The 24,892-nt window shown below is 43.0% G+C and overlaps 1 protein-coding gene and 1 non-coding gene across 6 annotated transcripts in view; both read left to right on the forward strand.

Annotated features, from left to right (window-relative positions):
* Nucleotides 1-24,892, forward strand: part of MALT1 (MALT1 paracaspase) — a 63,368-nt gene that overhangs the window by 21,906 nt on the left and 16,570 nt on the right. For 4 of the 5 annotated variants that reach the window (XM_004601996.3, XM_055126291.1, XM_055126292.1 and 1 more), the window contains 7 exons: nucleotides 7,052-7,230; nucleotides 7,619-7,715; nucleotides 8,376-8,408; nucleotides 11,138-11,164; nucleotides 11,850-11,882; nucleotides 18,680-18,883; nucleotides 24,273-24,450. In XM_004601996.3, coding sequence (XP_004602053.3) covers nucleotides 7,052-7,230; nucleotides 7,619-7,715; nucleotides 8,376-8,408; nucleotides 11,138-11,164; nucleotides 11,850-11,882; nucleotides 18,680-18,883; nucleotides 24,273-24,450 — 751 coding nt within the window. The remainder of the gene's footprint in view (nucleotides 1-7,051; nucleotides 7,231-7,618; nucleotides 7,716-8,375; nucleotides 8,409-11,137; nucleotides 11,165-11,849; nucleotides 11,883-18,679; nucleotides 18,884-24,272; nucleotides 24,451-24,892) is intronic. The other variant, XM_055126290.1, reaches the window with a different exon arrangement.
* LOC129402932 (U7 small nuclear RNA) lies at nucleotides 17,754-17,817 on the forward strand. The gene has a single exon (XR_008628946.1). It is a non-coding gene; the product is annotated as a U7 small nuclear RNA (small nuclear RNA).

The following is a 24,892-nucleotide window of genomic DNA, read 5'->3' on the forward strand; positions in this document are numbered from 1 at the left end:
CCTGATCCTGAAAGAGCCCCCAATATGGCAGCGTTAAGAAGATATGAGCAAGGAGAGGCTGATAAAATCTCAGGGCCGAACTAGGCTGCCAAAATGAAGAAGGACTAAAATGACTGTCTGTACTTTCAACACATGTACGCTGGCATCAGAAGCATCCATCGAGGACCTGATGATGAAAGTGCAGAAGATCAAGTATGACATCATTGGTCTGACCGAAATAAGAAGTCATCGATCACATGACGCCATTTTTGACACTGGAGAACTGTTCCTTGGAACATGCAACAACAGAGGCATTGGTGGTGTCAGTGTCCTTGTGAACACGAACTTGGTCATGAGCATTGATTCATTCGAATGCCTGACAACCCAAATCGGATGATTATGCTTGAATAGATGTGGCTCACTGCTGGCATTTTCTATCTTCTTTGTCTACGCACCAACATCCAACTACAATGAAGAAGAGATTGAGAAGTTCTACATGGAGCTGAAGAAGTTCTATAAAGAAGACCACACCTTCTACAAGATCATTGTTGGTGATTTTAATGCCAAGATAGGATTGAGAAGGTCTCCAGAAAAACTCCACATTGGGACCCATGGCCTAGAACGGAACGAATAGGGTGAGAGAGTGTCTCAGTTCATTATGTTGACCAAGGCCATCCATGGTAACTCACAGTTCCAGAAGGCCGAATCCGAATGGACATGGGAGTCTCCCGGTGGACAGTTCCACAACAAAATTGACCACATCATATTCAATCAATGGTTTTGCCTGACCAATGTTGCTGTTGTCCCAAAATTCCAAACGGGATCGGACCACCGTCTCCTTCATGCAAAATTCTACTTCACAGAACAGGGAGAAAGGACTGCAAAGTTTAAGTTTAAGAAGAGAACTCCCAGAATGACCACCAACTGGGAGCTCTTTGGCACTATTGCTGCAATGTGGGAAGATGCTGTGGGAAGATGCCATCGTTGACAACATCGATAAGGAATAAGATTGACTGGTTCAGCACCTCCATGACTGTGCAAGGAATGCTGAGAGTGGGAAAGCCACAAACAGATGCCTGTCTTCAGAAACTCTAGCTCATTCACCAACATGGTTTGGCGTGAGCCTCAGGCAATCACAAGGTAACATCTGAGCTCGCAAAGCTGTTCAGAGAAGCAATAAAGAAAGACCTCAAAGAGAGAAGAGCAGTAGTGTTGGCCGATGCAGCAGAAGCCAGGAAAAGTATTCGCAACGCTTGCCTGTCCTTCACCAACTACATGACCAAGATGACTGCCCTCCGACGTCCTGATGGATCTATCACATCTTCCAGAAGGGCAATAGAGAGGATTATTCACCACTTCTACTAGGATCTCTTCAATAGCCACATCCACCTGCCCACATATCAAATTCCGCAGGATGGATATGTCGTTCCCAACGTTCTTCCTTCTGACACACTATTTTCTCAGTAAAGAAATGTACAGCACCCGGTCCAGACTAAGTCAGGCCTAAACAGCTGAAGAATCTGCCGCCAGTACTCGTCAATACACTGGCTTGGCTCTTCACACGCTACCTGTCCAAATGCAAGGTTCCATCCCAGTGGAAAACTAGCAGGAGTGTTCTGTTGTACAAGAAGGAAGACATCCACAATATCGGCAACTATTGCCCAATCTGCCTGCTGTCTGTCATCTACAAGTTCACTTGTGTCATCCTGAATAGAATAGGCAGAACACTCGATGAAGGACAACCATGCGAGCAAGCCGGGTTCAAAAAAGGATTCAGCACAATCGACCATATCCACATGGTGATCAAGCCCATTGAAGTTTCACGAGAGTTCAAAATGCCACTCTGTCTAACATTCATCAGTTTAAAGAAGGCCTCCAATTCTGTTGAGACTGAAGTAGTCATCGAAACTCTAGCCAAACCGGGCATTCAAACTCAGTACTTCAGGATCCTCCACGAGCTGTATTACAGATTCAGCATCAGGATCTCACCATTCTTAAGGAAGTGATCATCGACGTAAAGAGAGGGGTTCGACAGGGTGATACTATTTCACCGAAACTCTTCAGTACCATCCTTGAGAACGTCAGGCAATGGGAAGAAATGGGAGTGAAGATAGACGATCGGCAACTACACCACTTCCGCTTCACTGATGCCATTGTTCTAACAACACCAAACATTAACCAAGTGGCACAAATGCTGGCCGACTTCGACTGTGAGTGTGGAAAGGTTGGACTGCAGCTGAATCTCACCAAGACAATGTTCATGAAAAATGAACTAGTCCCTGACGTTCCATTTGCTCTCAATGGAACAAACATCTCCGAATGCAGCAGCTATGTGTACCTGGGTCGAGAACTCAACATGAGGAGTGACTTGGTGCCAGAACTGCGTAGGAGGAAGAGAGCAGTGTGAAATACCTTCAAGAGCGTCGAAGAAGTTGTTAAGAGGATGAAGAACCTCCGGCCCTCGGCACATCTTTTCAACTCCACCATTCTTCTGGGCCCTACGAAAACAGGACAAGAAAGTTAATTGGGTATCTCAAAGAGGAATTGAAAGAGATACGCTTGGGATATCACATTTCACTCAAGTGAGAGAAGGAATCCGGAGTTCCAACCTCCATCGACGATCAAGAATCAGGGACACTGTCTCGTTTGCCAAGGCATTAAAAATCAGGTGGGCCTGACACCTAATGCAATTTAGAAACAACTGCTGGACTAGAGCTGTTACCGACTGAATTCCACAGGATGTCAAAAGATTGCGTGGCCACCCACCTAAGAGATGGTCAGATTTCTTCATCAAAACCCTGAACAAGGGGCTGGAGTGATAGCATAGCGGGTAGGGCGTTTGCCTTGCACTCGGCCGACCCGGGTTCAAATCCCAGCATCCCATATGGTCCCCTGAGCACCGCCAGGAGTAATTCCTGAGTGCAGAGCCAGGAGTAACCCCTGTGCATTGCCAGGTGTGACCCAAAAACAAAAACAAAAACAAAAAACCAAACCTGAACAAGGGACTGGAGTGATAGCACAGCGGGTAGAGCATTTGCCTTGCACACGGCTAATCCAGGTTCAATTCCCAGCATCTATACAGTCCCCCCGAGCACCACCAGGAGTAATTGCTGAGTGCAGAGGCAGGAGTCCCCTGTGCATCTCCGGGTATGACCCAAAAAGCAAAAAAAAAAAAAAAAAAAAAAGGAAGGAAGAAAGAAAAGAAAGAAAGAGAGAGAGAGAGAGAGGGAGGGAGGGAGGGAGGGAGGAAAGAAAAGAAAAGAAAAGAAAAGAAAAGAAAAGAAAAGAAAAGAAAAGAAAAAGAAAGAAAACCCTGAACAAAGGGTTTGAGGCTCTTCATGTTCCTGGAGCGAGCAGATGCCATTGGGCTATACTAGCACAAAACAGAGACGAATGGAGACATTTACTGGCGCCCGCTCAAGCAAATCAAAGATCAACGGGATGACAAGTGATACAAGTGATGCAATAAGCTTTATTTACAATGATATCAAACTCATTTGTATAAAAATAAAAAGAAAAGGCGCGGGCGAGGGAAGGGACGCCTCACAGCACCGAGCCAGGCACAGGGCCTAGGGCAGCAGCCGTCTCTCCCGCCACCCGAGTTCGGTAGCCTCCGGTCATTTCCCCCACCCCGGGGAGGTTGATGGCGAAGATGTGGCAGGCGAAGGAAGGAACGGAGCCATGATGGTTGGTCTCACTTGCAGTTTATTCCAGTCTTCCCTCTATACACTCTCCGTCCTCTCTACACCTGTCCGCCCTCTATACACTTTCCGCTCCTATCCACTTTCCACCCTCTCCTTCTCTCCCAACCCCTTTTATTGATCATGGCCCTTCTAAAGGGCGCAATACATTGACGTCACCAAAAGCACCAAAAGATCTTACAGGAAGAACATTGAGGCAACATAATTCTCTTGTATCTGCAGGCCGGCTAATCTAGGCCCCCCGGAAAGAAGATACAAAAACAAAACGGAAGCCTTCTTTGGGCTGAAAGCACTCGGATTTACATCCCAAAGACCAGGCTGGGCTGCAGCCTGGAATCTACAATGTCAAATCAAAGCCTGGCTAGCACCTTAGATCTGCGGGGTCAAAGATCAGCTAGGTTTCTGTGACAAAAGGTTTCTGTGACAAAACTCCAGAAGGCAGCTGGAAAAGGGGAAATATTCCAACACTCATTGATCATCTGTATTATGTCAGACATTAACTCTGTAGTTGAGACTTAGTATTACATATTATTGACAAACCCACTCTGTCATGGAATGTAGAGAATGGTAAATGAATACTTAATAAACAATGCTTTTTGATATCCTTCTTGGGGAGAAATGCTAGTAATAACAGATGTATGTATTCAGTTCTGATTATAAAATACCCTATTTTAATGAGTCATATTAAGTCACCAGTCCACAAAGTGCTGTTCCAAAGGCTTAATTTGGGAACAACTGGGTTATATCACACAGCTGGTGTTGAATGTGAATGTCTCATTTGCACCCAAAACTTTTTACAACCAAAGTATATTTGTGAACTCCTTGAGCTATTTTCTGCTCTTCATTTATTGAGCACAATAATACTTGGATTTGTTTGTTTGAATATTTTTCTGGAGCGGTAGGGTGGGATTCACATAGTGGCATTCAGGGCTTCCTGGCTCTTAGCTCAGGTATCACTCCTGGTGGTGCTCAAGGGTTCATTTAGGAGATGTTTTAAAGATACTTGATGGTGGGGCCAGAGTGATAGTACAGCAAATAGGGCATTTGCCTTGCATGCAGCCGACCCGGGTTGTATCCCCAGCATCCCATATGGTTCCCCCAAGCACCGCCAGGAGTAATTCTTTTTTTTTTTTAATTTAAATTTTATTGAATCACCATGTGGAGGGTTACAAAGTTCTCAGGATTATGTCAGTTATACAGTACTCAAACACCCTTCCCTTCACCCGTGCCCATATTCCATCACCAACCACCCCATTATACCTCCCACCCCCTCCCGCCCCCCCAGTCCCCGCCCTTGTAAGTGATAAGTTTCACTTCGTTTACGCTTTATCTTGGTTACAGTCCATGTTTCAACACATAACTCACTATTGTTGCTAGGGTTTCCCCCCAAAAAAGAGAAGACAGTCCCACTGTCAAGGAAGCATTTGATGGCTCTCCATTGCTGAGAATGTAGAGATATTAAGTCCCACTGTTTGTTATATAACTTTTCTATTTTTTTCCCCCCTCGTCCCGCGCCACCGAGATCACGCCTGTTTAGTAATCACCACGCTGCCTGACAAAGGGAAAACAAACCAAAAGAGATGGTTATTTCTCATCAGCCGGCGTGGGGCTCTGGCTTAGTTGATAGTCTGGTAGAATGTCTGCAAGCAGTTTCTGGAACCAAAAGTAATACGCTGGTATCGGCCCCGGCTCAAGATTCCACCAGCGTCCCGCTGTTCCAAGTACATAATAATTTATTCCCTTGTATCCCATTCCCACGCCACCAGGTCCGTGTCAGCTTAATGGACATCATACTGTGGTTAACGCCACGCCGAGTTTCTTCCCGAGAAAGAAGGATATTTCTTCTCAGCCGGCATGGGGATATGGCTTAGTTCAGTTTATAAAGATGGCTACCACTTTGGTGGCCTTCAATATTTCAGCAAAAGACTTACTATTCTTGTTAGGATTTCCCACCAAAGTCCGACCCGTTAAAAGGGAACCATTTCATATTGGTGATGATTAAATGACAATAGGTTGCGCGGCCATGGCAGCGGCCTCGCGGCTTTGAATTTCTGTATAAAGTCCAGGGAAAGTACAGCCAGAAATTACACGTCGCTACAAACTTTAACCCTATTATGGTCCCCCCAAAGTCCAACCCATTACAAAGGAACCATTTCATATTGCTGATGCTTAAATGACATTAGGCTGCCGCGGCCGCGCGGTTTTGGGTTTCTATATAAAGTCCAGGGAAAATTCTGCCTAAAATTCTATCGCTACAATCTTTTACCCTTCAACAAAAAACTTAGTACTATTGTTTGGAGTTTCCCCCCACGTTAAGCCCTGCCAAAAAGGAACATTTACACGTTGCTGACAATCAAGAGATATTAGGTCGGGCGGCTGTATCGCAGCCTCGCGGTTTTGGATTTCTATATGAAGTCCAAGGAAAATTCTTTTGGTAATTGCATCACTCGCTGGCAGCGCCTGGGCCAGAAGCTCCGAGCACACCGTTTGGAGGCATTTTGGGGGCGCCGTTCATGTCCAAAGTGGTTCAGTTGCCTCCGGGGTCGATCTCGAGCGGGGCCACAAAGGAGCGTCCCCACATGGCTCTGTGCTTAAATGTCGGCCGGCACAGGGCGGATCTGGAAGTCCCGCCCATCGGCTATCCCGGGCTTCCTGTAGAGTCTAAAAACCGGCTATAGCCTCGCTGCGTTCAAAGAGAAAGAGTTGAGAGAGAAAAGACCATACCCTGCCGACAGCGCCTGGGCCAGAAGCTCCGAGCACACCGTTTGGAGGCATTTTGGGGGTGCCGCTCGTGTCCAAAGTGGTTCAGTTGCCTCCGGGGTCAATCTCGAGCGGGGCCGCAAAGGAGGAGTAATTCTTGAGTTTAGAGCCAGGAGTAACCGCTGAGCATCACCAGGTATGACCCAAAAAAGCAAAAGAAAAAAAAAATTCTTGGTGGATTGTGAGATATAACAATGATCATAAATTGACTCTTACTCATCTAATTTTTTTATAATTCCATCTGTAACAAGCAATATGAAGTAGACTTGTTTGTACTGACAAGGGGGCAGTCTTGGTGGGGGGAATGTCATACTGGTGGTGGGATTGGTGTTGGAACATTGAATGCCTGAAACAACTGTATTCTGAATTGGTAAATTAAATTGGTAAATCACTGTATTGGTAAATTACAGTGTTATAATAATTTTATAAAAGCAGCAAATAAATACCCCTAAATTTTTTTATGGAATGTAGAAAGATTCTTTGTAGCATATTTTGTTAATGACAGTTAGACATGAAAATTTTTTAAAATATCTTATTTTAAAAGTAAAAGGAAACACTAACTTAGAGATCTTTCATGTTTAATGATATTCTTTTTTTTTTTTTAATCAAAGGAACTTGGGATGGTGTCTCTGAATCCAGATTGCAGATCTGTGTGGAACCTAAATCCCAAAAACTAATGCCTGGCAGCCCCTTGCTGCTACAGTGTGTAGCTGTTGGAAGCCCCATTCCTCACTATCAGTGGTTCAAAGATGAGTCACCGTTAATACACGAGACCAAAAAGCTGTATATGGTAGGAAACTGGTTTTATTTATGTGTGTTCATATGTAAAATAGTACAGTGGAAGATTGAGGTGACTGTGAAAACTTTATATTCTTGTTACTATTTTAATGTTTCCAGTGTGTTTATGTCAATTTGTTTAATATCATTTGATTCTTATATTTACAAAATTGCTAGAACAAAATACTGACTGACATCTAAGGGCTTATCCATAAACTGTCAAAAGGATTGGTACCGATGCTAGTGTTTAACCTGATGAATGCAAATAATTTTAGAATGGCCATACACCTTCAGAAATGTTGCTTTGTAGACTATTTTTAGAACACAAAATTACAAGTTTATTTCCAAGCCAGTTGAAATGAAACCTGAAGAGATGTGTGTGTGCTCTGATACTGTCACAGGTGCCGTATGTGGATTTGGAGCATCAGGGAACCTACTGGTGTCACGTATATAATGATCGGGAGAGTCGAGACAGCAGGAAGGTGGAAATCACGATAGGTGAGTAGTCACGCTTGTTCTGACAAAGTCTGCCATAAGCTTTGTAAAAGGAAATAGGTCAGCAATTAAAGTTGACTGCTGTTTTTTCCCTGTTCTGTTTAGCTCTGTGATGGTACAAGGAATTATAGTATGTAATTGAATGTACGCTAAATTCATAAGCCCATAGACAACAAAAAGAACCCAAAACAGCTTTTAAAACTTTTAGATCTTTTTTATTATCTTTGATTTTACTCACTTACTTTGAGCACTTAGAACTGGAGAGGTAGTCCAAAGGGTTGGAGTGAATGGTTTTGCATTCTGAGGACACATGGTCCCACAAGCACTGAGCCACGACTGGCTCCCCAACTGCCAGGTGTGGCCCCAAAGCAACAATAGTGTTTTAGGACAAATCAAAATACTTAAAACTTTAGCTGTAAAAATCTTGATTCCAGGGAAAAACACTTTTTAAAAGCAGGCATCATTACAAGTGTCAATGAAAGCATGATTATTCATTAGCCATCCCACTGTGTGTATACATGGGTGTTGATTCTCCTTAAGCTCTGCATTGTAGCTAGGGTGTGAAAGCTGGCTGGGATTTTTTGTGTTTGTTTCTATTTGCTTGAGATGGCTTCCTAAGATTGTGGATTACAGTGTGTTCACATTTGTTTCCTCTGAAACAAGGAAGAACAAATGAGGCAGTGGAGTGCACGGAAGGTATTGTAACCCTTTGGTTAAAGCAAACTATCCTGCATGTTGATTCTTCTTGGGATTGGTGGAAAGCTTTGACAACCATAGGCAGTGATGGAAAAAATACTAGCTGTCAGAAATGGTTCTTATGAAAGGAAGGATGGCATGTCTGAGTCTTGGATGGCCTGGTTAAACTGCCATCTATTAAAGCAACTAATTTTCATTTGATTTTAAGAATAGCTCCAGCACAGTGTTGAATGATATTTCTCCTGAACGTGTAGATTATCTGTTCCTAGTCATGAAAAGGTACTTCTTATATATAGACTCAGGACAGATTTATTGTCTAACACATGTATTTTAAAATATTACATAATCTCCCATAATATAAATTTAGAAAGGCCAAATTTTTGAAGCTACATGGCTATAATCCACTGAGTCACCTTTATAAAAATATATAGGAAGAAAATGGAAACTATTTAAATATAAGCTTCAATTTTTTTATTGATTAAAGTTTTTTGCTTAAGTTATAGTATGTGAAATGTTAAATTATTTTCCCATTGTGTGATATCACATTTTTGCAAGTTATATTTGAAGAGAGCAAAGTATTTTTTCAGTTTCTGCCTCAGTAGAACACCTTTATAACCTCAGGCTCTAACTGGGTAAAATAAGAAAATGTTAAAACTTGTGTTTCATAGTTCTTCTGTTCTTCATAGCTCTGTGGTGCTACTTGGAAATGCTGTAATTGGTGTTTTCATTCCAGTCCAAAGTTGTAAACAGGAACACCAGCATAAAGGAGTTCTGGGGCATGCTGTGCAAAGAAATCCTAATCAAACTTCTTTTCCTTCTCTTACTCCCATTTCTCCTAATTGCATGAGTGTTTAAATGTCCTAACAGCAGAGACCTATCAAAATAGGCTCTGGAGGTTCAGAGCGCTGCATGCAAATCACCACCTTTCTCTACTGCCTCATTATATGCATGATTTCCCCTTTGATTTTTGCTGCACACTATTAGATGGCAATTTTCAAAGAAATATGTCCACACAGAGATGAAAAGCCTACTCTCCAAAAATTTCACTTGGAATATCTAGATCCAACTTTCCCCTTTTTTTTTTCCTTTTCAATTTTTCTTTAAAAAATGTCTACAGGGGCCGGAGCGATAGCACAGTGGGGAGGGCGTTTGCCTTGCACGCGGCCGACCCGGGTTCGATCCCCGACATCCAATATGGTCCCCCAAGCACCGCCAGGAGTAACTCCTAAGTGCAAAGCCAGGAGTAACCCCTGAGCATCGCTGGGTGTGACCCAAAAAGAAAAAAAAAAAGTCTACAAAGTTGAGATATTTCAATCTGGAGCGATAGTATGGGGTTAAAGCACTTGCTTTGCATGTGGCTGACCCCTGTTCAATCATTGTACCACAATCATTGCACCTTGAGCATCACCAGGAGCAATCCTTGAGGACAGAATCAGGAGTCAGCCCTGAGCACAGCTTGGTGTTATGCCAAAACCAAAACAACAGGGGCTGGAGCGATAGTACAGCAGGTAGCGCATTTGCCTTGCACGCGACTGACCCGGGTTCGATTCCCAGCATCCCATATGGTCCCCTGAGCACCACCAGGAGTAATTCCTGAGTGCAGAGCCAGGAGTCAGCCCTGAGCATCGAGGGGTATGACCCAAAAAGAAAAAAAAAAAAACTAAAACAGCAAAAAAGTTGAGATGCTTTATAATTGGTAAATTGACATATATTGGGAAGTATCTTATGTTATCTTTTTTAAACATGTTGGAATATAATTTTTTTTTCATTTTAACACATGTATTCTATGAAAGATTTGATTGGAACAGGGACAGGCCAGGAGTTGAATACAGGAAGCTGAGAGGGTTTTCTGAGCCTGTGAAACCATTCATTACAACCATTGTCTCAGTGAATAAGCTTCTGCACCTTTGAAAGCATTTAGTAGAGGATCAGATGAGGCATATGCTGGGATGGAATGCAGAATATGACAAAAGAATCCAACCATCAGGTGGTATGAAGGCACCTTCTTTGCAAGGGGATAGACCTGGTCATGGGCCTGGGCCACCAAAGGGGAAAGTTGCACACGGCATGGGCAGCAGCTGCTCCCACTGCCGTGGTCTTTGTGTCACGTACAAGAGAGGCTTCCAGTGTTGGCATTGTAGGAAGAGCCCACGACTTAAGGTTCATCATGTCAGTTTCTATCTTCCTCAAATTTATAAAGTGAAATTTATAAATGAGTGGCTGCCTTGTCATGGACATTGGCTTCAATGGTTTCATCTGCTCTTTAGCTGGAAGGAGAGGTTAAGAATTCTGAGAACGAGGGGCCAGAATGATAGTATAAAATACTGATAAAATACTGATAAAATACTATGATTTATTTTTTAAATAATAATATGATTTAACTGCACAAACCTCACATCTTTGATTACTCCCATAGCACTGTAGCACTGTCGCCCCATTATTCACCGATTTGCTCAAGCAGGCACCAGTAACATCTCCATTGTGAGACTTGTTACTGTTTTTGGAATATTGATACACCACAAGGAGCTTGCCTGGCTCTGCTGTGCGGGCAGGATACTCTTGGTAGCTTGCTGGGCTGTCCGAGAGGGACAGAGGAATCGAACCCAGGTCGGCCGTGTGCAAGGCAAATGCCCTACCCGCTGTGCTATAGCTCCAGTCCCCCCATAACCTGTCCTAAATTGCCAGTCTGATTACTTAAAGCTAATCTATTTTCCCTTATCTTTTTTCAGATGAATTACATAATCTTGGGCATCCTGGTAAGTAAACATTAGTTTTATATTTGTTTTGATTAGTTATTAAATACAGCAATTTAAAGAAACTTTAATTAGGTTTTTGGGGGTAGGGCTCCCAAGGGGTGTTTCGGTGGCCCAGAGCCCCTCCTAGCCATTCTTGGCCAAATGGACCAGAGGTTCCGGTGGAGATCTGAGGGTGTAGTGTTGCTGCCACTGAGTCCAGGATTCCCTGGGCTCACATGTGCTGGGAGTCCCCAGAACTCACCTATAAATGAGTGGCTGGGGTCTCCAGGGCCACACTTGGTGATGCTTGAGGGGACCATGTAGTACTGGGATTGAAATTGGAGTCAACCACATACCAGCCCTGTGTCTTAACCACTGTACTGCCATTGCTCAGGGCTTATTCCTGACTGTGCTCAGAGATCATTCTTTTACATATATATAAACATATATCTATGTGTATATAAGTATATAGTATATATTTTTATATAATATGTATTATATATAAAAACTTTATTATAAAGTCACAGTTTAGTTATAGACATTTACTATTCCAACACGAACCCCAGCACCCCCAAAATCAAAAACCCCAAAAAGTAACTGCTTTCTGTCTTTAATGTTACTGATGTTTTTGTTCTTGGTTTCCATGTACCACTAACCTGCTAATAATATAAATCATTCTACTTTTTGCATTTTTGTCATTTTATAGATAATAAAGAACACACAACTGATCAGCCTTTGGGTAAGTGGAACTCTAACATGTGTCCTCAACATATAGTTGTAATTGTATATGACTCCTACAGTATCTACTCTTCATATTCAGGCAATTTGACGGTTTTTATAAAACATTTGAATAACACTGACACCAAGTGTTTGGTGTGGGATATGTGAAAAAGAAATTCTAGAACAGGAAGGAGGCTGAAAAAAAAAAAAGGAAGAGTATGAATCCAATTTCTGGGACTATGTCAAGTGTCCATGGCACAATCTTTGTTTTGATAACATGGTAACAAATAAATACGTAAGCAAAAAAGAAAAATGTGTGTTACATCATAGAAGCTGATCCTCTTTCTTTGTGGGGCTAATAATTAGAAAAATGCCAGGATAGTTGCAGCTCTGGATCTTGAAAGGTGATCTTTGGGATCAATAAACTTACCTGCATCACGTTGCCTAAGGTATGAAACTAGAGAGGACCCAGGTTCCATCCCAAGCTCTGTGTGGGTCAGGCAAGTATGGCTAGGAACAACACCCCAGCACAGAGCCAGGAGTAACCCCTGAGCATGCCAGCTGTGCCCGACCACCCCCAATCAAGGAAAAACGAGAAAGAAAAATGTTCATAGGATGAGAAAGAGCTAGGGAGAGGAATCACAGTGCCTGTGCCAAGTCTTTCTTGGGTGGGTGACAGTTCACTGGATTGAACTTGAGAGTGCAGGATCCAAAGCGAAGGTCAGAGGATAGATGAGCACCAGGCTGGCACCTAACCCATTTGAGGTATTTCTGTCCCATCTGGGCGCAGCTCTGCAGCAGGCAGTCATCCAGGCAGCTGGAACACTAAGGAGAAGTGTAGACTGGAGAGTTCTAAGCCTTACAGCACAGGAGGCGGAAGTTCTCTGAAGCCATGGGGTAGCATAAAGGACATGGCTGTGGGCCCTCCATAGGAAAATGGTATAGGGGCCGGAGAGATAGTCCAGTGGGTAAGGCACTTGCCTTGCATGCTGCCAATCCAGGTTTGATTCCCCAGCCTCCCATATGGCTTCCTGAGCACCACTAGGAGTGATCTCTGAGCGCAGAGCCAGGAGTAACCCAGAGTATTACTGGGTAGGACCCAAAAGAAAAAATTACCAGTGGGGTGGGCGGGGGGGTCACCCATTCTTATGGTAGTCTTAGTAATGAGGACTAGTTGCCAGGAGAGACAGTATCTCTCTTTCCCCTCCTTCCCTGTGGGGTTTACCAAGTTGTCACTGAACTTTCCTAGGTAATAGACAGATTCCCACAGAGGACCTAGAACCAGCAAAGTGTCCTACTACATGAAGTTCAAAGGCAACCCACATTCTGGGGTGGTTGCTGAGGGTTGGGGTGCCAGTGACTGCCCTAAGTGATGGCAGGGACACGTGTCCCTCGAGAACCCTTTTTCTGTAGCAGAAAACAGAGGCATAGATCATCATCACACATTGATATTTTGGTCTTTTTATTTTTTGGGGGGTGGGGTCACACCTGGCGATGCACAAGGGTTGCTCCTGGCTCTGCACTCAGGAATTACTCCTGGTGGTGCTCAGGGGACCGGGACCATATGGGATGCTGGGAATCGGAATCGAACCCGGGTCGGCCACATGCAAGGCAAACGCCCTACCCGCTGTGCTATTTCTCCAGCCCCACACATTGATGCTTTGTATGCCAGACCAAAGAACGTGGACTTTACTGTATAGGTCATAGAGCGCCTGAGACCAATAAGCACTGTCCATTCAGCAAGTTAGATGAGATGCGAAGGTGGAAGTCATGACCAGCTTAAGATATGCATCTGAATTAATGAGGTTAAGATAACTGAGTTTAAGATATGTATCTGAATTAATGAGATTAAGGTAACTGAGTTTAAGATATGTTTCTGAATTAATTGATAATATTCCACCATAAACCCACTCTGACTCACACTGCCTTACAAATGGAATAGCTTTGGGATTTGGGCTCTCACAGGAGACTCTCAGGCCAAGGCTCCCAGCAGATAGGACTCGGCATGTGGCTCTGGTGTGGGGTCTGCATTCTGATAGGGTTGAGGAGCTCATTTTAAAATGCACTCATTTAGGGGCTGGAGTGATAGCACAGCGGGTAGGGCGTTTGCCTTGCATGCAGCCGACCCAGGTTCAATTCCCAGCATCCTATATGGTCCCCTGAGCATGGTCAGAGGTAATTCCTGAGTGCAGAGCCAGGAGTGACCCCTGAGCATCGCTGGGTGTGACCCAAAAAGCAAAAAAATAAAATGCACTCATTTAAAGATTTGTTAGTGACAGACACTTTCATAGCCGTTCCTGTGTTCTGGGTGCTTGCCCAGGTGCCTGTGAGTATTCATCCATTTTCACTGAGGTAATTTAGAATAATTCAGTGTGGAATTAACATTACAACACCATCCCAGTTTGCACTAAACTTTGGGAGATACCTTTGGAGGCTCTGTGGAAGGAACATGTGGAAATATTTCCTGAAGTAGTTTTACTACTCTGTTGCCTAACAAACTGGCTTTTGTTGTTTCATTTCTTCCAGTAAACAGTTTTGAGAAATGATAGGTGGCTCTTCTCTAAGTGTTTTTCTACAGTAAATGTCTAATTCAATAAAATTCAGCTTTAAACTTTTACATCTTCTTTGACTCCTTACCATTGTCTCAGCTCCAGCTTTTCCCATTTCTTTCTCTGCAGTCTGACTCATTCTTCCTCTTTCTACCCCTCACTTCCCGGCTGAGTCTGTGCCTCTCTTGCTCCAAACATTGCAGTGGGGTTCTCTGGTCCAGCCCTTCCAGGCCTGCTCCCTATACAAGGTAAGGTTGACTCACCACCACTGCTTCAAACGTGATCAAGAATGTTCCACGGCATTAAGGAACAGGCAGTTACAACCATCATTGGAGGAAATGATGAGCAAAGGTTTTGAGGGTTTATGGTCAGTTACTGGCACATGCCTTTTTTTTTTTTTCTTTTTGGGTCATACCTCAAGATGCACAGGGGTTAGTCCTGACTCTGCACTCAGGAATTACTCCTGGCGGTGCTCAGGGGACCATATGGGATGCTGGGAATCGAACCCGGGTCAGCCGCATGCAAGGCAAACACACTACCCGCTGTGCTATCGCTCCAGCCCCCTGGCACATACCTTTAAATGCACGTAGTCAAATTGATGACTCTTGTATTATGTAAACTACACCACGTTTTCTTTCTAGAGAACAAGACTAGTTAATATAAAATTGAGATAACTGTTTTTTCCACCTTTTTGTTTTTGTTTTTGTTTTTCAGTTACATGCCTTATACTTGTTTTCTGCCAATAAAACTGAGTTTAAGATATGGATCTGGGGGCCGGAGCGATAGCACAGCAGGTAGGGCGTTTGCCTTGCACGCGGCCGACCCGGGTTCGATCCCCGGCATCCCATATGGTCCCCCAAGCACTGCCAGGAGTAATTCCTGAGTGCAAAGCCAGGAGTAACCCCTGAGCATCGCTGGGTGTGACCCAAAAAGCAAAAAAAAAAAAAAAAATAAGATATGGATCTGAATTAATTGGTAATATTCTACCATAAACGCACTCACTCTAACTTACACTGCCATACAAATTCCATTTGTATTCTATTACAAATGGAATAGCTTTGGGATTTGGGTTGTCACAGGAGATTCTCAGACCAAGGTTTCCAGCAGATGGGACTCGGTGTGTCACTCTGGTGTCGGGTCTGCCTTCTGATAGGGCTGAGGAGCACAATGCACTGAGGGGCCAGAGCGATAATACAGCAGGTAGGGCACTTCCCTTGCCTGAGATTCGATCCCCATCACCCCATATGGTCCCCAAGCACCACCAGAAGTGATTCCTGAGTATGCAGCCAGGAGTAATCCATGAGCATCACTGGGTGTGACCCAAAAAGACAAATAAATAAAATTAAATTAAAATGCCCCGAGGGACTGGAGCAATAGTACAGCAGGTAGGGTGCTGACCCGAGTTTAGTCCCTGGCATCCCATAAGGTCCCCTGAGCACCACCAGAAGTAATTCTTGAGTGCAGAGCCAGGAGTAACTCCTGAGCTTCATGTGTGCCCCCCCTCCCCAAATATACTGAAAATATTCTCTCTGCGCACTAGCCAAATGAAAATTTTGCACACTTTAGTGCAAGAGTACTTACCTGGTTTATGTAAGATGAAAATGAAGGACAAAAATATATAATGCTGTTTTATATGTCCTCCTATTAAAATCCATCTGAAGTTTTTTAATGAGCCTTCATGACTAATGTCTATTATAGAAGCTTTTTATCTGAATTTTCTTATTTATTAAATTATTTTCATAGTTTTCATCTCTCTTAGGGGTCAGAGATATTGTACAAGGCTTAGGGAACTTGCCTAGCATCCTGCTGACCCTGGTTCAATCCCTGGCCCCATATGGTCCCATTTGCTGTTCTGAGCGCTGAGCCAAGAATAGCCTCTAGCACTGCCAAATATAGCTAATAATAATTATTATTATTATCCTTTTCAGGCTAGAAGGATAGTCAGGAGCAGCTAGGGTACTTAACCTTACATGTGGCCAGATTGGGTTTGATCTCCAGCATCCCATATGGTTCCCACAATCTCTGAGTGCAGAGCCAGGAGTAATCCCTGAGTATCACCAGGTGTTACCCAAAAAACAAATAATAATAAATAATAATTTGCCTTTTCTTTTGGATGAAATATATCATTTGTACAGGCCTTAAAGTAATTTATGTTGAATTGGAAATAAGGCTTAAGTAACACTTCATTTTTTTCTAAAGACATTATTATTTAGGGGCCCATGGGAGTGCTCAGTGAACTGAGTGTTTCCTTTGCATCATAGTCCTTGCTACCATATATGGCCACCTGAGCACTGCCAGGAGTAACTCTCAAGCATAAAGCCAGAAGTAGCCCCTAAGCATCACTGGGTCTGCCCTAAATTTCTTTTTAATTTCTAATGCATATACCCATAATAATAAGCAGTTTGCAAAGTAACACTGGAAGCTTAGATGCAGAACAAGACACCAAGCCAAAAAGCTAGTAGAGCTCTTTGTCCTGTGGAGTTGTCTGCCATGTTCAGTTTAATTCTTTGAATCTGTACTAGTTTCCATTGCAGATCTTAAATTTAATGCTTGACCTAAGTGTTCTGTAGACAAAGCAAAAATTACACCAAAGAAATTTGGGATGACATTCAACCATCATAACGATAGGAGACACCCGAAATTCTCTTGCATGCTGCAGACAGTAAGCACGGGGGTTATTTGTGCCTGTCTTGATTGCATAAGAGTACAGAGTAATTTATAAATAATCTATTTAGCACTTTGTGACACAGGCCGGCTGCCATGTCCTGGCCTGGGTCAGAAGGAGGTGGCCTGCAACTCTACCCAGTGCGGCTTTAGGCCAGCTCCTCTTGTTACTTACCCCTCTCTCCTGCCCCCTGCCTCTCTGTCACGGGGTTCACTAAAACCTGGCCTTCACACCCCACTACCCTGCAATAATGCTGTCAACTGATGATAAAAGAATAAAATCATCATTTTACTCCCAGCTGCTCAGCTGCTCACACAGTCTTCAAATATCCTCAGGGAGCCATATCTAACCCAAATGGGGAGCTGTTCAATTTAATTTTGGGCATTTAGAATCCACCTCCAACAGGACTCAGGGCCAACTCCTAACTCTGTTCTCAGGAATCACTCCTGCTGGTGCTCAGGAGATCATAAACAATGCTGGGGATCAGACCAGAGTCAGCCACGTGCAAGGCTGACCTTGGCAGTGCCCAGAGGCTGTTTGTTGCTTGGTGCGCAGGAAAGCATATGGGACCATATGGGACCAGGTGTTGGAACCAGGGTCAGCAGGATGCAAGGCAAGTGCCTTAATCTGTCCCTCTAGGGGCCAACTCTGAAAAGAATGTGATGAATAAGCAAATTAGCGTTACTGCTTTTTTAGAATTTGTCTAGCAGGTTTTCCGGTGGCTACCAGAAAGCACCCCTCCACCCCCCAAAAAAAGAGTAGGAAAATTCAGGCAGAAAGTTTACCCTGCACTCTCTTCTTCAGCCCAGAAAATTGTTTTTGTTTGTTTTTTCTTTTTGGTTTTTTTTTTTTTTGGTTTTTTTGTTTTTGGGGGGGGTTTGTTTCGGTTTGGGATTTTTTGTTCATTATGTTGCTTTGGATCACACCCAGTGATGTGCAGGGTTACTCCTGGTTTTCCACGCAGGAATTATTCCTGATGGTGCCTAGGGGACCACTTGGAATGTCAGGAATCAAACCCAGGTTGACCACATGCAAGGCAAGTGCCCTACCCTCTGTATTATCACTACAGCCCTAGGAAATTGTTTTAAAAAAACTAAGAAGAGATAGTGGATCAATGAAAATAGTAAGACCCAGAACTATTACGTTCCTGCTTTCTCTCTTTTTTGCTCTCTCTTTAACCCTTACTTGCTCTGTTGCAAATTCTTCCCGTCCCTGATAAGTTTTTGTTGTTTAGACTTTTCTATTCTCAGCAGAGCAAAGCCTGATTTGATGGGGAGTCAGTACCAGACATTCCTTTTTAGCTTTTCTCTAGAAGCCTAATTAGATCTCTAGTCTTACAATTCAGGAAAAGTATTGCACTGATATGCGATAGCATTATGCTTCATTTCTGGCTAATCACAGTGGCCTTGGCCAGGTTTGTCAGAGCCTCAGTGTCATCTGGGATTTGCCTCCCTTCCTCCCTGGCTACATTGGCCTGCTACAGTTAATCATAGTTCTGGGTTCAACCAAGCAACAGTGAAGTCTTCTGTGTAGAGCATCATGTGTGAAGGGTTTTGTCTTTATCTTTATGTCCTCCTATATGTTTCCCCCTTGTTTTAACAGCAAAGGACAAGGTTGCTCTTCTGATAGGAAATATGAACTACCAGGAGCACCCGAAGCTCAAAGCTCCTTTGGTGGACGTGTATGAATTGACCAACTTGTTGAGACAGCTGGACTTCAAAGTGGTGTCACTCCTGGACCTTACTGAGAACGAGATGTGCAATGCTGTGAATGAGTTTTTACTGCTTTTAGACAAAGGAGTCTATGGTAAGAGATAGTAAATCTTTGTCTTTATTATTACTCTTTTTCTTTTCTTTCACAAATTAGGATAAGAGTAAAAAACCAAAAGAATCCAAAAGAAAATGTTTTTAAGTTCCCCTGAACCCTGCCAGGACTGATCCCTGGGTCTAGAGCCAGGAGTAAGCCCTTAGCACCAAGTGTGCCCCGATTTTTTTTATACTAAACCCCCAGAGAAACCAGATACTGTTAAGAGTTTTATACTTGTAAAAAATAATAGGCTTTATCTTCATGCCATTGTTTCCTATAAACAACTGATTTACTTAATGTTTTTTATGTCACCTCTCTCGTTTTGTCAAAACTGTCCTGTTCTTAATTAGAAACCTTTCCTATATTAACTGATTATTTTTTACTGATTATGAGCTACAATGGAGTTAAATTTAGTAATCAAATAGCAAATTGTATACTTGTGTACGTAAAAATACTGCTTGATCTGTGTGTTGATGTGAAGTATGAAAGTTTCTCACCAAATGTATATTTTATACAGTTCCCTTTACTAATGTGAACTATTTTAGTCTGCTAGAGTAACTAAAATTTTATAAGGAAATTTCAGGGAATAAGACATATGTGAACAATTTATGAACTAAAGTTCCGGTACAGATCAAGTTAAGGATAGACTTTTCTCCCAGATTCTGACAGTATTTTGTTTATGGTTCTCATTCTTTCACTTAAATATTATGAGCACTGCATCTGAGGTAGAGCCATTTAAAAGGGCAGACTGCTATCAGTAAAAGTAACTTCCATGAATAATTCATTTCTTTTCATGGGAAGTTTGGGAAGGTCAGCCGTTGGCTCAGCTGCACACCAAGTGTTGTACAATGATGTTTGGCTGCCAGGAAAGTGACATTTCCAGGCCTGTTAGGATACCAGTGATAAACAGAGAACGTCGATTTGGCTTCTGTCTGATTCAAATTATTTTACATCAGTAATCCTAAATCAGGCTCCCTATAATCAGATGGCTAGGATGAAGCAGACTGGTTGAGTTGCTAATGATTTCAAATAATTTTTAATGAAAGAAAAAGGTTTTTTTCCAAGATTAATATATTACTACATTAAATGAGTTTCCTCTTCAGTGATAGGAATTAGAGTGTAACACAAATGAATCAGCAAAATCCATGCCTGAAGTGTGGAATCTCAGTTAAGATGCTGATGTTATAGTTTCAGAATCTTGCTTTTGAATTTATTTTTATAATCCATTGATTTTTCTCATGAAAATATGAGATACTGTATTATCTTCTATTGTATGCAACCTTGAGAATTGGTTTGTATTTTCAGTCTAGAAAAAGGTGAATTGTTTGACTGCTTTTACATTATGTAATTTTTTGCTGCCTTTAAACGTGGTGACATCAGCATGTACCGTTGGTGACTCACACTTGAATGTGGCTTAATTAACACAAACTGGAGCGCTGGTGTCAATGTGTTATTAAAAGCAAACTGTTTAATCTTTTGGAATTTAAGTTCTCATCTATAAAATCAGGATAGACATCATTAAACTGGTAAATTGATTAGAATCAGGGCCTATGTCTGGAAGTGCTTTGAAAACTGAAAATGTGATATAAGTATGAAAAGTTTATATTTATATGAACCAGCAAGGTTCCATGTCTTCATTCTGGCCATTTTCTCTTTTTTTTTTAAATTTTTTATTAGAGAATCACTGTATGTACAGTTACAAACTTATGAACTTTTGTGTTTGCATTTCACTCATACAGTGATTGTTTACCCATCCCTCCACCATTTTCTTTTTAAAGCAGAGAAGTGAAATAAATGGGAAGTTGTAAAACATCAGTAGGGACAGCGAGTAGGTGTCCATTGCAAAGGTGCTGCTCCCAGCTCACAGAACAAGAGGAAGCCAAGAGGCAGGGGACAGAGAACTGGCTGAGGGCCTGGAGCTCCAGGCTGCCTTGGGGGATTGCTTAAGATTCGGCTTGACTGAGCATCAAGTGAATTAACAGGATCCTGGCGAGCCCAGCACAAGCATCTCATGCTCTTGCAGCCTACAGAGACCCATGGGGAGTAGAATCATACATTGACTGCTAGACAGGAGGACCATTTCACTCTGTAAAAATCTGCAATTCAGTGGGGTTTTGTACATTCACAAAATTGTGAGACAGTCATCTAGTTGCAGAACTTTTTCATGACCCCAAGAAGAAGTCCCTGGTCTCCTGGCTGTCCCTCTTCAGTCCTTCTCACCCTAAGAGGCGACTCCAGGTCCTCTTCCATCTCTGGATTGTGTGCTGGAAGCATTTCATTTAAATGGTCTCAAAAATATCACCTGGTTGGATGCCCAGCATTACATGTGGTCCCAGGACTACTACCCAGGGTCACTCTTCAGCTCAGAGCCAGGAGTGACCCCTGAGCACTGCCAGGTGTGGTCCCAAACTGTCTTCCCCACAAAAAGCACTCCATATATGACCGTATGTGTTGTTGCTGCTACTTAGTCCAGTGTCTTCATGACCTGGGCCTTTTTATAATGGGATAATCTTCCCCTCCACGATGCACCACATTTGTGTACCCATTCAGAGGCAGCCAGACGTTCAAGTTCCTCTGTTTTGGGGGAGGAAGACTCCCACCGTGTGCATATTTATGTGCAGTTCTAATGTGGCTGCATTTTTCAGGTCTCCTGGTTACGAGCTTTCAAGGGGAATTGCTAGGTTATACGAGAATCCTCAATGTCACTGGTTTGAGGTACAGCTCTTTCCAAAGAGCCGTCTCTGCATGTCTTCCCACCGGAAGTGAGGTTTCCAGTTTCTCTCCATTTTTGCCATCCTCACTATTGCCTGTCTGAGTCACACCATCCCACTAAGTAGCTCATTGTTCAGCATTTTCCTAAAGGTCAGGGGTGCTGAGCATATTTTCATAGACTTTTGCGCCACTTGTATGCCCTCCGGAGAAATGTTTCTTCAAATCATTTGCCTGTTTCAGGATGTGTGTGTGTGGTGTGTGCGTGTGTGTGTTTGTTTTTTATTGATGAACTGAAGATCTTCATATCCATCCATATATTAATAGTTATTGTCATGTTTATTAAAATATCCTGGATGCAAGTTGTCCTTATAGTTAAAAGATTAGGAAATATTGGGCCGGAGTGATAATATACAGTGGGGAGAGTTAAGTGAGCTGCAGGATTCTTGGGGCCAGAGCCCACAATGAATAACAGGGGAAGTTATTGGGATTTTGTTGTGGCAGAGGATTCTGATGGACCTTCAGGGGAGTTTGGGGGAGCACTCCCGGAGATACTCTGCAGATGTGAGAATTCAGTGCTCAGCTGGGTGAGGTGGTACTGCTTGAACCCTGTAGTGCTAGTGCCCTGTTCAGCCACACACAGTGGTGAGCAGGAAGTGTCAAAGCAGGAAGCTTGGGACCTGTGCATGCTTACCACCCTTTAGAGCAGCCTCCTCATACCCATTTTCTCATTTGGGGACTGAAATGTTACATCCAGCTTTTTTCATTTTAAAAGTTCCAGAAAAGTAGAAGACCTGAATCATACTCTGTAGAACCAAATGGAGCAAGTTTTCTCTGGTGTTCATAGCCAGGTTTCCCTCTAGGAGCTGGGCCACTCACCACAAAGGATTCTCTTTGGTCATTGTTGCTATCTAAATGCCTTTTTTCTATGAACTTTCACTTACCAACAAAAGAAGCTGTTGCCTCCAGAGTTTTTGAGAGACCAGAATTCTACATCTATATAGGAAGGGTTGTATTTTTTTTCTTTTTACAGTCAAAACAGATTTCAAGAAAATGTTTAGTTAGGGTTGTTTGCTGCAACTTAGTGTCATTCCCAATCAAGAAATGACTCGCCTCCCAAATACTAAAATGAACCCATATTTTAGATGACAAATTTAAGAGACTCTGGATGTAAAATGAGTAATATTTATGGCTCATAAAAAGAACTCATGATCAAAGAAGTCAGAGTTCCCCTCCTTGATAAAGCTTTATTTACGTACATTGGCCTTGGGGCTTTCTTGTCCTTGATACTGCAATGGTTACTTATCTATAGTGTGTGCATTTGTTACTTTACTAAATGCTCCGCTCCTGCTGTATGCCAGTCATACACCGTATGTACACACAGGAGACTGCCCTGCAGGAAATCCTGGTCTCACAGTGAGGACAAATGAGTCAGCAACAAATTGGGAACCTTGGGCTTGGTTTTTTCAAGCCCACGTCCTTGAGCACATATCTCTCTCTTTCTGCTTTTTTTGTGCTGGAGCAGCCTGGGTTCTCTCTTGAACATGCGTTCTTCTCTTTCTCCCCGCCCACCCCCCCAATGTCTTTTCAGTAAGTTTTTTTCAATAAAAAAATCTTGTTTCAGGAGCATAGCATGCTGTACAGTGGAGAGGATGCTTGCCTTGTACACGGCTGACCCAGCTTCAATCCCTGGCACCCTCCATGATCCCCTGAGCCAACCAGAAGTGATCTCTAAGCATGGCCCAAAACAAAAACAAAACAGAAAAATCTGCTTCACTAAAAGAAAAAAAGGCAGGGGACGAAGTGATAGTATACAGCGGGTAGGGCATTTGCCTTACATGTAGCTGACCCAGGTTCGGTCTCCGGCATCCCATATAGTCCCCTAAGCCATTGCCAGGAGTGATTCCTGAGTGCAGAGCCAGGAGTAACCCCTGAGCATCACCAGGTGTGGCCCAAGAAGAAAAAAAAAAAATGGATTCTTGGTCTGGTTCAAGCAACTGCAATGAAACTGCATTCCTTCTAATAGTACCCATACAAGTGTACTACCTTGGGAATTCAGGTTGACTACTGGAACATGGGAACTGGTCTTCAGAGTGCAGATGGGCACCGGGGAGAGGAGGGAACACTGTGACAGTGGTGGAGGGGAGAAGAGGGGGTACTGAAAGGTGGTAAAGAGTTATGCAGGAATCCCTATCGAAATAGTATTGATAGTAGTAGTATCAGTAATAGTACACAGTGCCTATAAATAAATAAATAAATGTGCCTCTCAAGGAGAAAGACTTGTGGTTGGGAGGGAAACTTAAAATGGTGATAGAAGAAAGTGGACACTTTGAAGGGACTGGTGTTGAGGAGCCGTAGAGATGGTACGAGGGTTCAGAATCTTGCTTTGCATGCTGTCGACCTCGGTTCTATTCTCGACTCTGACTGTCTCCCAGCCCTGCTCAGATGATCCCTGAGCACAGAGCCATGAGTAAGCACTAAGAAACACTGGGTATACACCCACCCCCAAAAATAGACCAAAAATTACTTCAGTGAACAGCGTGCTAAGTACCTCTCAATGCAAATTTAGTCAACCCGGACTGTAACTGGCTATCCTTTACCTAAGCTTGCACCAACTTGGAGAAAATAAGCATTTTTTTAAGACTTAGAATTAACATTTGTCTCTTTTTTTCCATTCCAGGATTATTATATTATGCGGGACATGGTTATGAAAACTTTGGGAACAGTTTTATGGTCCCTATTGATGCTCCAAATCCATATCGGTCTGAAAACTGTCTGTGTGTGCAAAAAATACTGAAATTTATGCAAGAAAAAGAAACAGGACTCAATGTGTTCTTGCTGGATATGTGCAGGAAAAGGTAAAAGGGCTCTTCTTCACTAAACCCAGCGCGTTGGGATTAAAATTGAAACCTTGACAGATGAAAGCCAAGGCAGAGTCCTGAGAGCATCATGGCGGGAAGATGCGGTCAGGCAGGGGGGGCTTCTGGGGACCCTAAGGCGGTGGTGGATGGAAGCGGACTCTCTAGTGGAGGGTGTGGGGTTGGGACGTTGTATGCAAGAGCCCCCATCATGAACAGTACTGTAAATCGCAGTGACTAAAATAAATTTAGGAGGGAAATTAAAGGAGCAATTTGAAACTTTAGATTTCAGTCTACAGGTTATCGACAGAAACTTTCCAGAAGAAAACTGAAGGAAGATAGGTTTTTGCTGGTATGTGTTTCAGACACATTGCATGTAGGAGGTTAACTTTGCTCCCTGTTTGCCATAAGGCACTAGAGGGCACAGAGTCGTTGAAAGTGC

The sequence above is a fragment of the Sorex araneus genome, chromosome 2, assembly GCF_027595985.1.
Source record: "Sorex araneus isolate mSorAra2 chromosome 2, mSorAra2.pri, whole genome shotgun sequence".
Taxonomy (NCBI): domain Eukaryota; kingdom Metazoa; phylum Chordata; class Mammalia; order Eulipotyphla; family Soricidae; genus Sorex; species Sorex araneus.